Source organism: Lonchura striata, chromosome 2 (genome assembly GCF_050655825.1).
Source record: "Lonchura striata isolate lonStrDom1 chromosome 2, ASM5065582v1, whole genome shotgun sequence".
Lineage (NCBI taxonomy): Eukaryota > Metazoa > Chordata > Aves > Passeriformes > Estrildidae > Lonchura > Lonchura striata.
This window is the reverse complement of record NC_140704.1, coordinates 110,269,676-110,284,715: the sequence shown is the minus strand read 5'-3', so window position 1 is coordinate 110,284,715 and position 15,040 is coordinate 110,269,676. Positions and strand designations below refer to the sequence as shown.

The following is a 15,040-nucleotide window of genomic DNA, read 5'->3' as shown; positions in this document are numbered from 1 at the left end:
TCAGCACCTGTGAGACGTTATGTTCTATCATGCAGATCAGCACAGAAAGAGGGTTTATTTTTTTAAGTAGTTGCTATTCATCAAGTCAATTAGGCATCTGCAATTAGAACCCCTATAAAGCTTGCTTTAAAGCTACTCCACGCCCATCGGAAGGAATGAGGCTGCACAACAATGCATCTCCTGTATGAACAGGTAGTCTGTTCAGCAAGTATTTAGGATTGTAACTTTGGCAACCTGAGCAACCAATTGAAGAGGCTGGGCTCAAAAGGCCCGGTACTGTGCTACAAGTAACACTATCTCCCCTCTCACCTGAATTCAGGAGGAACTAAACTAGTTACTTAAAGATTGCATTTTTCTTAGTTCAAATGACTACAATGAGAAGGCAGAAAACCAGCCTGTTTGATTTATCCAAGAGCATTGAATTACTACATCTGCTGTAGTTTCTTCCTTTTGCTGTTCCAGAGCATTGAGTTTTTAAGTATGTTCATTTAGGGAGCTTTGCTTTTTCAAGTTTCCTTATTTGACATAGGGAGCACATAAAATTCTGTGGAATTACACTATGTCCCTTCCCAATTCAATTTTATCTTTTCCACAATATTTTTATGAAATAGACAAGCTGTAGACTATATAAATATACTTACCTAAAGCTTGCAAGTGCATTAGTAAATGACACTCTACACCTACTGAAGCAATAGACACCTTATTTAAACTATCATTAGGCAGATTAATGAAACACTATTTTATAAAGCTTGCTATTTGATTAGACTATATAGCTGGAATATTTCAATTAATGGCTATGATAATTTCTGTTCTGATGAATTTTCAGAAGCATAAAATGCACTTCCTAAAGTTGACAGTGCCTGGAAGACCACAGAATCTTTATCACTGACAATTTCTTGAAACAAGTTGGACTAGCTACTATCAGCAATGACGCAGACATAATCCTACCTCAAGGGTACAGAGATGGACTAGATGACCTTTTAAAATCCCTTCCAGCTCTGTTTTCTATAATTATTTACTTTTGAAGAAATTCCAGCCATTTCCTTTCCTACAGCAATCTATCAATGAGATTGCTTTCCTCACAAGATTCTCTCATGCTATGACTAGTTTTTTGTCCGTTGATATAATTTGCTTTTCAGAGGTAAGCAATAACTAAAAAAAATAGACCATTCTTGTACATAAAACACTGCTCACATCTCTATGCTGATAGATATTTTTAGAGTTTTAGATTTAAATTAATCCTCAGAAACCATCTCAATCCACGTGTAGCAAGCATCTATGTAATTATTTCAAGCAAGAGGTAAGAATTACCACCTGTAGAAATAGATCAGTTTACAAAAAGCATTATTAAATTCCTTTGAATCTTCTGGGTACTATGGAAGTATTCCACACATAGGAAATAAAAGCAAAGAGTTTTAATGACCATTATTCTGAGTTGTTGAGCACTTCTGAACTCCATGAAAAGTCAATTGAAATTCACCATACCCAACATCTTTGGAAAATGGGATGTAGGTGTCCTGCCCATTGTTTCATAATGAATTTAAGTTAAATAATAGCTATTTTGGCTGAGGAAGGCCAAAATTTGGATATTTTTGGCAGTGATCAGTTTAAAAGAACAATAAGCTGGATTTCTTTACATAACAGTGAAAAAACACACCCTTTTACAATACAGAAATATCAAAATTCAATAAAATCCCTTTCAAACTGCATGAGCTTAAAGTATTCTTCAGTCTATATTCTATAGATATAACTTGCCTAACATGTCTGACCATGTCAAGTTCATGTGTCATAAATTCTACTTTTCATGGATTTTAAATAAGAATTTGACCATTTCAGATTGTACATGCAAAAAGCTTTTTCAACAACTACTAGCTTTCCCTTAATCCACCTTCTACCACCTTTAAAATAATTTTTGCTGACATTCAGATTGGAAACTCATGAGTCAATTTTAATTCTTATTTATAGACTTCAGAAACAAGCAAAGTCTAGGCAAGTCTGTGTTTGATGTTTTTAAAATATCTTCCAGTACCATTTTCTATAAGAGGATCCCCACCTTCTGAAAAAATTAACTATCCTTCAGGCATGTCTTTGATGTTATCATGGAAGACCTAATTTTACCTAACACAGTGTGGGACATACTGACAGAGGGCTAGGCATGAAAAAGACTGCCTGGTGGCAAAATTACCTGGCCACACCCTTCATGCATTCTAAAGAGTATCTTGCTTGCATAAAGAAAACCCAAACTTGAAAATCACGTGCTGCACACCCCAAGAAACTAGAGAAAGGGTCACTTAACATAAGCCTCTACATCAGAGCTTTCTGTTTGTTAAGCATTTGTTGTTCAGACACGCCATAGATTGCCAGATCCCATTCTGTCAGTACTTCCGCATTTATCTGTGGTTGACATCACACCCACACCAAAAAGAACCATCAATAATTTAAAAAATAATTATTAAAAAAGTTAGTTTTATGTGTTTTTAACACAATATAAAATTGTAGTCCATATGTTAATATCAAGAAATCCTACTGTCGGCTACAGTTTTCCTTACAGTTGCCATATTGATACATGCTTTTTGGTTGTTAGTTTGGTCTGTTTTTTTTTTTTAATAATCAACAACAAAGTATCACGGCCTAGTGCTGCAAATTCTTGAATCAAGTCTTTCAGGAGGAGGCATGTAACATCTATTAATTATAAAACAATCTCCAAGAGTTTTTGAAACTGAGAACTGATGGTCTAACTGGACCAAAATGGACAGAACTGAAATTTGAGACTGGTAGAAACAACCAAGGTCACTGAAAAGTTCTGGGTAAAGATCCACTTGCATAACTACAGCTCTTAAATCACAAAAACAGACCCATTTTTATTCCAGTCTAATATAAGTACTATTTCATACATAAGGAAAAACTTCGTAGAAGACACAATCTAATACTGTTTTAATTCCATCCAAAAAGAATGGATCATGTAACTTTAGATTAGCAGAACAAAATGTTAACTTATTTAATGTTTTTAGCAAAAAACCCTTATGAATACTCCTTGTAAAACAATATTATAGTAACACTACATACAATGTAATAATTCATCTTTTCTGAATTACTGAAGAACGGCTGTGTCTGTTCAATCTGTAGTAAAATTATTATTACAAGTCACATAATGTAAGAATAATTGTATTATAAAAACATTAAAATTTCTGCTGAGAAAATACAGAACACTAAAATCTGAAGAAATAATTTTCATTTCAGTAACATTAATCTGCAGTGTGATTTTGCACAAGTTACGGAAAATAAACAATGCAAATAATTTTAATGCATCTGAAGCAACTAAAGCCAAAAGCAAAAGAAAAAAATCCATTGAATAACATGGTTTGGAAATTTGAATCATAATCAAACAAAGGTAAAGTAACACATAAATATTTTGTAGGCAAGCAGAGACTACATGTTTGTGTAAAACATAAGCAATGTTACACAAAGTAACATTGTGTTACTTCTTCTTCACTGACCTAGCAAATAATTTATATGTGATGATAGTTTATTCCTGTTAAGCCAAGCTCAGGTAGTCAATCTCTAAGGATCATTTGTAATCATCAGGTCTAATTTTCTGCACAACTGAAAACATTAAAAATCTATTTAGCTCCATGGAGAGTATTTCAAAGTTTTCCTGTGGTAACTGACAAACACCAACTTTAACCTGACAAACCCAACCTTCAGTGACTTACCTTGTACTTCTTTATCGTGACATTCTTTCAGTTTGGACCACAGTTCTTTGAAGAAATCTCCTGTAGGTTCTGCAGAACTAGGGCTCCCACAGCTTCCTCCAGCTGCATTCATCTTGCTTTATTCTGCTCCCAGCTTCTTTAACTTGCAGAACTGGCTCTCTCTCAAACTTTATATTTTAAATTACATAGTTATGAAACTGTTTCTGAAGAGGGGCGTATGTCTGTAACAACAGAATGATAACACATTTGAATTTATCAGAGGACCACTTGTAGCCATGGATGAAATACAAAGTTTACTGTCTATCCTTGTTGAGGATATATATTTATATACTTTCACACTGACAACCACCCTGAAAGCTTGGACACTGCTAAGTATTTTGCCGCAGGTAATTACAAACTAACAGAATTTTCTTCCCCTTAAAAAGTTATCAACTTAAAATTAGATTAAACCACTTAAGAGTCTTTATTTTTTTCTTATCTAAAGATAGAATTATACCAAATTCCTGTTTTCCAAAAGTAAGCCATAGTGCCAAAATCTGGCTGTCAGCAAAAGCATTTGTCAAAAGTTTTATCAGAGATGGATTTGTCTATATACATCGCTTATATACACTTGGATTCAAATTCAAATTACATCCTTTTGCAAAGAAAAACTCACATCCCCTTGAAGTGTTCATAATTCTATATTAAAATTATTCCAATTCCCTGATGAAAAAAAAAAATGGAGAGTAATCACAAAAATCTATAAATCTCCAAAACAATTATTTGAGAAGAACAATCAAAGTCAGATAGCTCTTACAAGCGTGACTGCCTACAAAATTTAGGATAATCTTACCCATAATTCTCAGTTGTTTTGAAGGGTTTTTTACAGGGATAATGCCCTCAGGCCAACTACAGAGGAAGCACGGTACTCGGATCTGGTTTTGAGCCAAGGCAAGATTCAATTCTACTGACACTACTGGTGTCCAATATTCAATTCTACTGGACACTACTGGTGTCCAATATTGTAATACTTCTGTAATCTCTGTCCTTCAGTTCCCTCTGTGCGAAAATGGATATTCCTCATTTTTATGCAGTCAATTTTAAACAAACACTTCTGAACAGGGACTGTTCATTACCAGGTGGACATACCTATCTCTATGATATTGTAATATAAAATGCAGTAAGAAAAAAAAAAAAAAGCCAGGTATTTTGTACTATTCCTAAATTAGCAACTTGAGCAAGCAAACCATCATGCTTATACTGCCAAATGGAAGGAACAATTTGCTCTAAAAATTTTGAAGTACAAGTTTGAATGATACAAGGTCTGTGATTAGTCAAGAAGCTGTGCTTCCCATCTTGAAAGCCTTTAAACAACTTAAGAGTATCTAAATGCAGCTACTGGTTTAGCTGGTCTCCCAGATTCACCACAATAAATTGTTCAGTCCACTGGTCAGTGATCAAGTGTAGGGCCTGGAGGCTTCAGTTCCACTCTCCTGTCTCACTCCTCTGTGCACGCTTTTAAGTAACTTTTGTTCAGTCTGGCTGTCTTTACAATGGAACAAAACAATATTCTCAACAGAAACACTTGAACTGTATGTTTTCTATAGTATAAGGATATTTAAATCTTACAATAATGCAGCCAGCAGCTCCACATTTGCTTTAACCTGCTCTGTCCTTAGCAAATTCAGGATATGGCTTCATGTTAGCAAATGTTCAGAGAACTCCTTAGTAGAAAATAAAATTACCCTTTGAAATTAGCAATGCTTACACGTTTTCAACATAAGCTGGACAGTGATTTGCTTGCATCTTTGCAGCTGAAATGCTCCACTTTGTGTGCAGCCACATTAAACCATCTTACAACACTTCTTTGTGGAACCAACTGCCTAGTGACATTAGGAATAGCATTTAAACTCTTGCTTTGCACCTTCAACAGATGTTTCAGGATCAAGCTTTTTTTCTGTCAAGCACTAGGGCAGTGAAAACCACATGCTTGTTTCACTTACTGTTTGAGATTTAAGTATGTCAGATGACTCATTTCCATGAAAAAGTCACCTGAGTCTAGACAGTAAATGGTGTCTGTAGTGGTTTTTTTGGATTTTTTTCCCTAAGATGACTGCAAGAAAAAAAATGCACAAAACCCGCTCAGAGTTTCTGCAAATTATTATTCGGACATCAACCGACTACAAATAGTAAAAAATGAGCAAAGCATTTTCCCAAGCTTCAAGATACCAAAATGATACATTGCTCCCTACAGGTGTTCAACATCTCTTAAAACACCGGGTTCGCAAGAAGCGCTCAAGTCGAGCCTTTGACAGGCCTGGGCAGCTGCACAAGTGTAAAAATGATGGTTTAGTCTCCAGCCCCAAGAAACTGCTTTCCAGTCCTTAGGGGAAAAAACAGCAGGGCTGGATGTACGGACACTTGCAGGCAGGGACAGAACTGGAAGCTGCTTGGGGTGGAAGCACAGCGCCAGCCCCTCTCCCGGATGTCCTGCTTTGCTGCTATCCTGCCGACTGCCGCTTTCACAGAACCACCTAAACGCGTCCATTTCCCTCTGCTTCCACAAATCAACTCCCGCCGGCACGGTCAGGCTTTCCAGGGCTTCAGCAACGATTGCCTGCGGGAGTCCGTCAGCACCGATGAACGCGCCGAGGCTGCTTATCGGTGTTGATGCCTTTCGGCCGGGGACGCACCGCCCCTCCGGGACTCCGGGGAGCACACGGCGCCGTGGTCCCCACCGGCTGCTCCTACAAACGCAACTCTCCTGCACTTCCCGGCGGTGGGCTTCGTTCTCTTTCCCCTCTTGCACGAACACCGCACAGAAAACTCACTCGAGAGACACGCCGGGATGCTCTGGGAAATCCTGCCATGACCAACACCTGGGAGCTTCCCGCCAGGCTCGGGTCACACCCCGCAGCCGGGACGCCGGAGGAGCGGTATGGCATGTCCCACACGCCGCTTCTCCCGAGCGGCGGGAGCCTGCCAGACGGAGAGAACGGGGCTCCCTCGGGCAGGCGGGCAGCGCCGGAGGAGCGCCCGGCGGGGACCGGGGCCGGAGGGGCCGCGGCGGGGCCGTCCCGGGGCGGGGCGGGGCGGGGGCGGCGCTCGCGGTCTCTCCCGGCGCGGGATGAGGAGAGCGCGCGCCGTTACCTGGTTGGCTCCCGGCGGCTCCTCGCGCCAGCGGCGGGAAAAAAGGAAAAGCCGCAGCGAGCGCCTGGCCTGCCCGGCGAGGCGGGGCCGCGGGCCGCTCTCGCGAGGCTTCCGCGCTGCTCTCGCGAGAGAGGGGAGCGTGAGGGTCCGAGCCCCCGCGCCGGGCGGTCGCGGGGGGTTCGGGTGCGGGGGTGACAGTCACAGCGTCACGGGACTCGCTGGGTGGAACACAACAGTGGCCATCGAGTCCAGCCTAAGTGCTACGCCCAGTCTTTCCTTAGCACCGCCAGCGAGGGTGACTCTACCACCTCCCTGGGCAGTCCATTCCAATGTCTACTCACCCTTTCTGTGAAGAAACTTCCTAACGTCCAACCTAAACCGCCTCTGGAGCAACCTGAGGCCGCTTCTTTTTGTCCTGTCACTTGTTGCCTGGGCGAAAAGGCTGACCCCCACTTGGCTGCACGCTCCTCCCTGATGGTTGTAGAGAGCGGTAAAGTCTCTGAGCCTCCCGGGCTGCACGGCCCCAGCATCCTCCTCTGAGCCTCCCGAGGGCTGCACGGCCCCAGCATCCTCCTCTGAGCCTCCCGAGGGCTGCACGGCCCCAGCATCCACCTCTGAGCCTCCCGAGGGCTGCACGGCCCCAGCTCCCTCCTCTGAGCCTCCCGAGGGCTGCACGGCCCCAGCTCCCTCCTCTGAGCCTCCCGAGGGCTGCACGGCCCCAGCATCCTCCTCTGAGCCTCCCGAGGGCTGCACGGCCCCAGCTCCCTCCTCTGAGCCTCCCGAGGGCTGCACGGCCCCAGCATCCTCCTCTGAGCCTCCCGAGGGCTGCACGGCCCCAGCTCCCTCCTCTGAGCCTCCCGAGGGCTGCACGGCCCCAGCATCCACCTCTGAGCCTCCCGAGGGCTGCACGGCCCCAGCATCCTCCTCTGAGCCTCCCGAGGGCTGCACGGCCCCAGCATCCTCCTCTGAGCCTCCCGGGCTGCACGGCCCCAGCTCCCTCCTCTGAGCCTCCCGAGGGCTGCACGGCCCCAGCTCCCTCGGCAGTTCCTCATGGGACCTGTTCTCCAGATCCTTTCCAGCTTTGCTGCCCTTCTCTGGACACACTCCAGCGCCTCAGTGTCCTTCCTGAATTGAGGGGCCCAAGCCTGACAGCCTCACCAGTGCCAAGTACAGGATTCTGCTGGCCACACTTTCTCTGACACAGGCCAGGATGCCATCAGCCTTCTTGGCCACCTAACTGCACTGCTGGCTCATGTTTGTTCATCGATGTCACCAGGTGTTGTCTCAGCCCTCTTCTCTGGCCCATTAATTGGGGCTACCACAGAGAGCTGCCAGAAGAAAGCCAAGGGGACAAGCCAGGCCACAGCTGGTGCCACAGTTCAGTGTCACAGCAGGCACAGAATACTCTGGAAAAGCAAGGGTGTGTGCGGGAGCCTGCATTGAAACAAATGCTGTCCCAGCCTTCCTGAAAGAAACTCTTGCTGGTTTAGATGTCAAGAGGATCACCAGGGTGTACAACTGTTCCAGAAGTGGCCTTGCCTTTGAGGCTGTGCTGTTAAATCTATCTGTGCCCCAGGATTTGTAATCTGCTTGCTGGGGCTTACACACAGAAGTATGGGGGGGAGCGGGGGGCTTCCCCCCACTCTCTCGACCTTAACAGTTTCCATGGCTTGTCATTTTACTGTACCACAGAGCAGCCTAGGCATATTTTTGTGTTAGCTAAGTATGCAAACCAGTAGGCACATATAATTAGTACAATATAAGGCTGTTGAACTTTTTTGTTACTTCTCAATGTTATTTTTTTCCCCTATTTGGGACCAGCCCTACTGTCTGCAATGAGATAAACCCCTTGATTTTAGGTAGTTCTTAGTGATGAAATAGAAACAAAACACAGTTTTTCACTATTACTAGTCTGCCTTAAATGATTTCACTGGACCATTTTGGTATGTATAGGAATTCTTGCAGAGACATCTTGGTGGCATGACTAGAAGACATAATAGTAATCAGTTTGGAAGGGACAGTGCTGCAAACATATACTTTCTAGATCGTTAATAGAAATATTTAAAAAGTTAAGTGTTCAGGTATTTCATAATTGTTAGTAGCTGTTCCATCTAATTATTTTTACATTACTCAGATCACTCAGGTCTCAAGAAAACATCATAAATAAGGAGCTGCAGCATAAATAAAACTGGATCTGAAATACTATTTCAACATTTTTGAGGTATTTTGAAGTACTGTCAGAAAGGAGATGACACATGATTCAAGCTTCAAATCTATTGTTCCCCATTGTTGAGAATATTGTTGATTTCCCATCAAGTACATACCATGAATTCTGAAGTATTTTGAAAAAATCTTGTTCTTTTCTGCTCATTCCTCATCATTGTTAACCACTTGGTTTTTGACTTAAATAAAATGAATGTGTTGTTCAGGAGCTCAGCAGCAGATTACTTATTGTAAGATCAAATTTTAAGTTTAATCCATTATCAAATTAGTAGACATATGGTGGAACTAAAATTACCTACGTGTTTTGGAAGAAGCTGTCATGCCATAATAGGCTGTGATAGACACTCCAGTCTTTCTAAATAATGCTTGTTGGCAGCTTTTCATTCAACTTTTGAAACTTCTGTAACCTAAAAGTTTGTGATGTAGGCAAGCAATCATTTCCTCATGTTAAGAGAAGCAGATGTCTTAAATCTACACACAGATCTGATAAGTAACAATGAAATAGTCCTCTGGCTGATTGATCAGATATTTTACCATAAACTGTACCTTTCTTACTATTTATAGGAAGCACTCTGGCAAATAATTATGTCATCCATTTTATTTCCCAATAAACTCTGAGCTGTTTGTTTTCATACTCTCTCATGTTGATCTTTACAGCAATATAAATCCTCTGTCTTCTACAGTGCTATCCTTATCTACTCCACAGTAAGTGAAAAGGGATTAACATTAACGGTTGAACTTTTCTTTTATCTCTCTTCCACATTTATTTGATTTTATGTACTCTGTAATCACATAGTTGACCACTGAATAGATTCCTGGGTCATTGAATGTGCTAGAAAACTACTGGAGAGTCTGATATTCCACATTCCCACACTGAGTGTCTTAAGATGACTAGTCTGACTGGAACTGCATCTCATTCACCTCGTAAGAGTAAACACACACACCTAGACAATAAAACTGTGGGAAAAATGCTTCACTGTTGCTGCGCTTGAACAGATATGAAACTTCCTGTGGTGTCATGGCTCGTGTCCAGATTTCAGAATAACCCATACTGTGGCCCATTGAACTAGGTGACAGAACACTTATCCATGAGCAATTCTGCAAAAAGGGAATCTTATTTTGTCCTAGTCCATTTTAGACCTGGATGGTATCAACAATTTAATCCTATGATAGTAGGTGGCACTATCAATTTTCAGTTAGTTTCAGTTATGTTTCAATTGCCAATAAGGACATCAAAGGAGCCCAACTTCAGATGCAGCAAATATAAGTATATGGCACAGTTGAGCTGCTACCTAAATGAGATTTAACTGGAACTGTAGGAACTGGAAGTGCTCTGAGTAGCATGATTTCGTACAGCTGGGAGGGCACATAGACAACAGACACCACCACTGCTGTCTGGCACAGGTGGTTGCCTTCTCTGGAAAAATAGGGAGGAGCCACTCCATCACCCCACTAGTTGAATTTGATTCTTCTCAAGGGCTTGTATAGCCATGTTTGAAACTGAGCCAAGATCAAATTCCCCAATGCCAGTAATGCTGTTCATTTTAAGGAGCCCTCTTCTTTGAAGTGCTTTCACTGCCCCTCATCTATAGTTAGAAACTGCCAGGGCTTTTTCAACTCAAACTCTCAGGTCTCTTAGGAAGACTTGATGGATGGGTTAAAAACAAAAAGGCAACATGAGGGATGCTGTTGCAGGACCCCAGTGCAGTGTTCCTGGTCTTCAGGCTCTAAGCAGCAACACCTATTTGTGTTAGCTGCATGCTAACACAATGTTTTGCTCATACTGATGTTTCTCAAGGTAACATGACCAGTTTGAGTAGTTACACGTATTTATCTCAGCTTTGGAAGGCTGAAGTAAAAGTTAACAGATCCGTGTAAAAAATCATGCCACCTACCTTTTACTGTAGTGAACAACATGAATTCAGGGACAGAAAAGAAGCAACATATAGGAATTAATACTTACCATTTGAGGAAAAGAATCCCCAAACAATAGCCCCTGTGCATCCAGCCCCCTAAAAAAAAAAAGGCAGCTGAGGAAAACCCAAATAAAACTGAACGCATAAACTGGAGTGGGGATGGCAAGCAGCATTTTGAAAAAGTGGTTTATTTAGTTTGAATTTTAAATCTATTTAATATGTTCTGTGTTAAAATCCTATAGCTTTAGAAATCAACAGTATCTTGTAGCATTTTAGGGGCTCTACACAGAGTTTTTGTGCAAACTATACAGTTCAGCCAGCTGTAATTTTATTTGGAGAATGGTTTATCCCTTAGTAAGTTTCATTACATATTTGATAGCAGAATCAACCAAGAATATAAGAAAATTGAACATTTTTTCCTGATGAATATTATCAGCCTCTGTGAGACTACAAAATTTTCCTATGTTCTTTTCTGTTTATCCACACTTTGAGGAAAAAAATATACACACACCTACAGTGCTGCTAATAAGAAAATTATTTCAATTCATTGATTTTTTTTAAGAAGCCCAGGAGGCCTTTTTCTTGGCACTCTACAAAAGAATAATATTAATTTTAGCATCAGCCTGGAAATAGCTGGCAGTAAACATAATTGAAGCTTCTTGTTGTGTGACTACCATAAAATCTAACATAATCCAGTATAGACATTTTGTATCTAGTGGTTTGTATCCACTGATTCTGATATGGGTTTTTTTTTCCATTGCAAAAGAGAATGGTAACTGTGTTGCTTAAAGTTAGACAAAATCAAGAATTCCTAGGAGACGGAAATAGTTATGTGAGGGCTTTTAAAAATGTAGCTACACAGATGTTGAGAAGATTCACATTTACTTAAGTTAAAGAGTTATTTTGTCCTAACAGGCATGACAAAACCTGTCTTCATTCCGTTCTATTCAGCTCAGCCAGTACTGTGCTCCAGTAGTTAATCAGTTACCAGATTCCACAGCTTTGTTTTCACACTGTTTAATTTTTCTTATTTGACACAGAACCTGTGAATGGATTCAACTGCAGATACAGGTACGACTTTCAGGTCAGCCTACTCTTTATGACTAGCACTGTTTTTTATTGCCATTACCACCACTGTTACTCATTCTAAACAGCTAAATTTCTAATAAATATGTAGAAAGAAAGCAGTAAGAATGACAAGAAAGTTTCCCATCTCACCATGAAATAGGTAAATCTAGGCTGAAGTACCTCACTTTATAAAATTTAACTATTACAAAAAGTTAGTCTGGCAAGAATTAGTAACCACACATCTTACTGTAATGGCACTATGCCTTATCACAACACTGTTGTTGTGTGACAGGGATTATAAAAACGCTGTATAAAAGAGAAGCAATATCAGCAATACTTAAATGAACTGCTCAAAATACCAAGTCGTTGGTTGTGGAGTTTCTATCTCTCACTGCTGTGCTAGGTTCATTGAACTGTCTCTGCAGTAAGTACTCTGCAGAGCAGATGATGTTGAGCTGCACGCCGAAGGCTCAAACAGCTACAATTACCAAAATCCTGTCAACAAGTGCTGTAGAGACTGGCAGTACTCAGACACATTAAGGACATAGCCACTATACCACTTCAAGCGTCAGAGAAGTTTCTTGCTTAAGGTTATCTTAAGTTAATTTTAAAGAAAGATTTTCAAAACTCACCCTTCTGTTTGAATTGTGAAAAGTTCTGTTCTTGGTCGGGGTGATAAATATTTACTATTGACTTCCCCTCCAGCTATAAACCTCAAGTGTAAGTGAGATGAGGAAGCCACTGTGGACCACACGAGAGAATGCCGAGAGGAGATCTGCTGCACCTAAGATATATACAATGTGCAATGGATAACCTAATATGCCTTTCATTTAACTGGCTGGGCAGGTTTCTGCATTCTGGAGAGCATGGAATCATACCAGAATTTGTTGGCACAACAGGCCCGTCAGACCGGTTCCCGGGGCACCCAGGAACCTGCCCAACCAGTCTGCATCAAAGGCCAGCTCAACATGCTGCAGCTCAGCTCGGCTGGGGAGGCTTCTCCGCCGCGAATTATTCACGCCTCTGTCAACTCCCAACATACTGCTCTGAGAGAATGATGTAGCCTCCAGCAAAATAATTTACCGAGGGGTGGGGGAGTGATACATCCTTGTTAAGTGTAGCAAGATCTTATTGTTATAAATTCTGTTTCATTTTATATGCAAATGAACTGGGCTAGAGGTCTGCCCAGCATAAGTGCAAAGAGAAACAGAGAAGAAAATGCCCTTTTTAAATAACACTAACAGTGCAGACTTATTATAATGTAACACCAAATCTTTAGAATGACCAGCTAAAGCCCCCCAAAATTATGCACTAATTCAGATTGATTTCCAGTGCAATGTATATTTACTGTGTGCATAGGATTCAGCATATCTTTGTAACCACATGAGAAACAGCATACTGGGAGCTTGCATGTGAAATATGAACTTTGTGACTATGGTGGAGCCCTAGGTCTGTACAAGCTGACCCTGAATTACTGCACAACCTATTTCAAGGTGAAACAGGTCAGAGAACATGGCACATTTAGGTCATACTTCCATAACTGAGAGGAACTACAGCAGTTGCCCTGCTACAATAACACATGGGCTGCAATGGCAGCTGCACTGCTTTTTGTTCATGGCTGTGGGGCAAAAATACTTGCACAGCAGTCCTGCATATTGCATAGTTATTCAAGCTGTAGGTAGAGATCAGCATATGCCCCAACCGAAGCCTGCATCTGTATAAACTTAGTACTCTTTTTTATTATTATTATTCAATTACAAATATAGGCCATAATTTTCAGATCTCCTGCTGTGATTGTCAGAGATGTTGAGAAAAATCAGTAAGAGCTGTAATTAACACTTCTGGAAATGTAATCATGGGCACATATACAATCAGTTTGCTAAATGTTTACTTCTTTTTTGTTTAGGCACCTAAAATTTTAACACTTGGGCTTGAAAAGGTTTGCTGTATTGAATGTTGTCAAAGGCTGTGAGTAACTGTAGAAAATTGTGTTTGTTCATATAATGATCCTACAGTGATATTTATAATTTTTTAGATAATCTTTTCTTACCAATTTTAATAATAGTTACTAGACAACCTGTGATCAGGACAGGAAGTTACCACCAAATTCAAACAGTGCTGTGTAGCACAGGCAGTGTTTTCACCGTTTACCTGAATATGAAAGACAAGTTGATATTTGAATATACTCAGATGATTTTACTACAGGAAAGTAACCTTTCCTATAAAACTGCAACTTAGGCCTTGAAAGGAAGGCTGTTTTCTGAAAAAGACAGCTAACTGAGCTGAAATGCCAGATGTATGCTGTTTGTGCTTGCAGTCACACCACCTTAGGCTATGATTGCCTACAGCTAAGCAAGGCTGGGCTGGGTCACTACTTGGATAAGGGACTTACAGAGAGTCCGCTGCAGGAAGTGGTTTTGATGATTCAGGAGGCTCTGCTGAATAATCAGGCATCACTGCCAAGTGTGATGGAGACATTGGGTTCTGGGTATGCCCCGTCTTGGTGCCATATTAAATAGAAGTTTTTAAAGACACCAAAGCCCTTTCCACAAGTGCTTAATCTTGAACTGTAAATCCCTATCCATTGTGAATGTACCATTGTATGCCTATGATTTGGTTTCATGAGTGTCACATAATTGGATAAACTGTGTGACTGATTAACACAAGTAAATTACCACCCAAAATAGCTGTAAAAATGTGCAATGTGGCAAAGGTTCTACTCATATATTAGACTTAAGGAGGGCTGGTGTGCTTGCTTCAAAGCTGGTCTACTTCCAGCTATGTCAGCTGGTCTTATAAAAGATATGGTCTGAAATGTTTCTTTCTGCATCCTGAGTCATCATTAAACTTCGAGTCTTATAGTGAACCTCATGGTGTGTCTTTAAAAGCATTGTACTTGCCACTGAACTCTTTACTGGCTGAAAAGCCTTAGGAGAAAAGGGATGTTTACTACCTTTTTCTATGACTTGAGAGCTTAAAGGAGCTTGTTTT

At 41.2% G+C, this 15,040-nt stretch overlaps 1 protein-coding gene across 5 annotated transcripts in view; it reads right to left on the bottom strand.

The window, feature by feature from the left end:
- The window catches only part of RBBP8 (RB binding protein 8, endonuclease), a 40,372-nt gene extending 27,487 nt beyond the window's left edge, over positions 1-12,885 (bottom strand). Inside the window, exons 1-3 of one of the 5 annotated variants that reach the window (XM_085571999.1) lie at positions 12,682-12,885; positions 11,029-11,077; positions 3,714-3,934 (exon numbers count right to left, since the gene is read on the bottom strand). In XM_085571999.1, the coding sequence (XP_085428125.1) occupies positions 3,714-3,825 (112 nt within the window). In that variant the 5' untranslated portion in view covers positions 3,826-3,934; positions 11,029-11,077; positions 12,682-12,885. Of the gene's footprint in view, positions 1-3,713; positions 3,935-5,695; positions 5,806-6,523; positions 6,782-6,842; positions 6,947-11,028; positions 11,078-12,681 lie in introns of those variants that run through there. The other 4 variants (XM_085572002.1, XM_021551535.4, XM_085572000.1 and 1 more) reach the window with 4 other exon arrangements.
- Between the last annotated feature and the right edge of the window lie 2,155 nt (positions 12,886-15,040).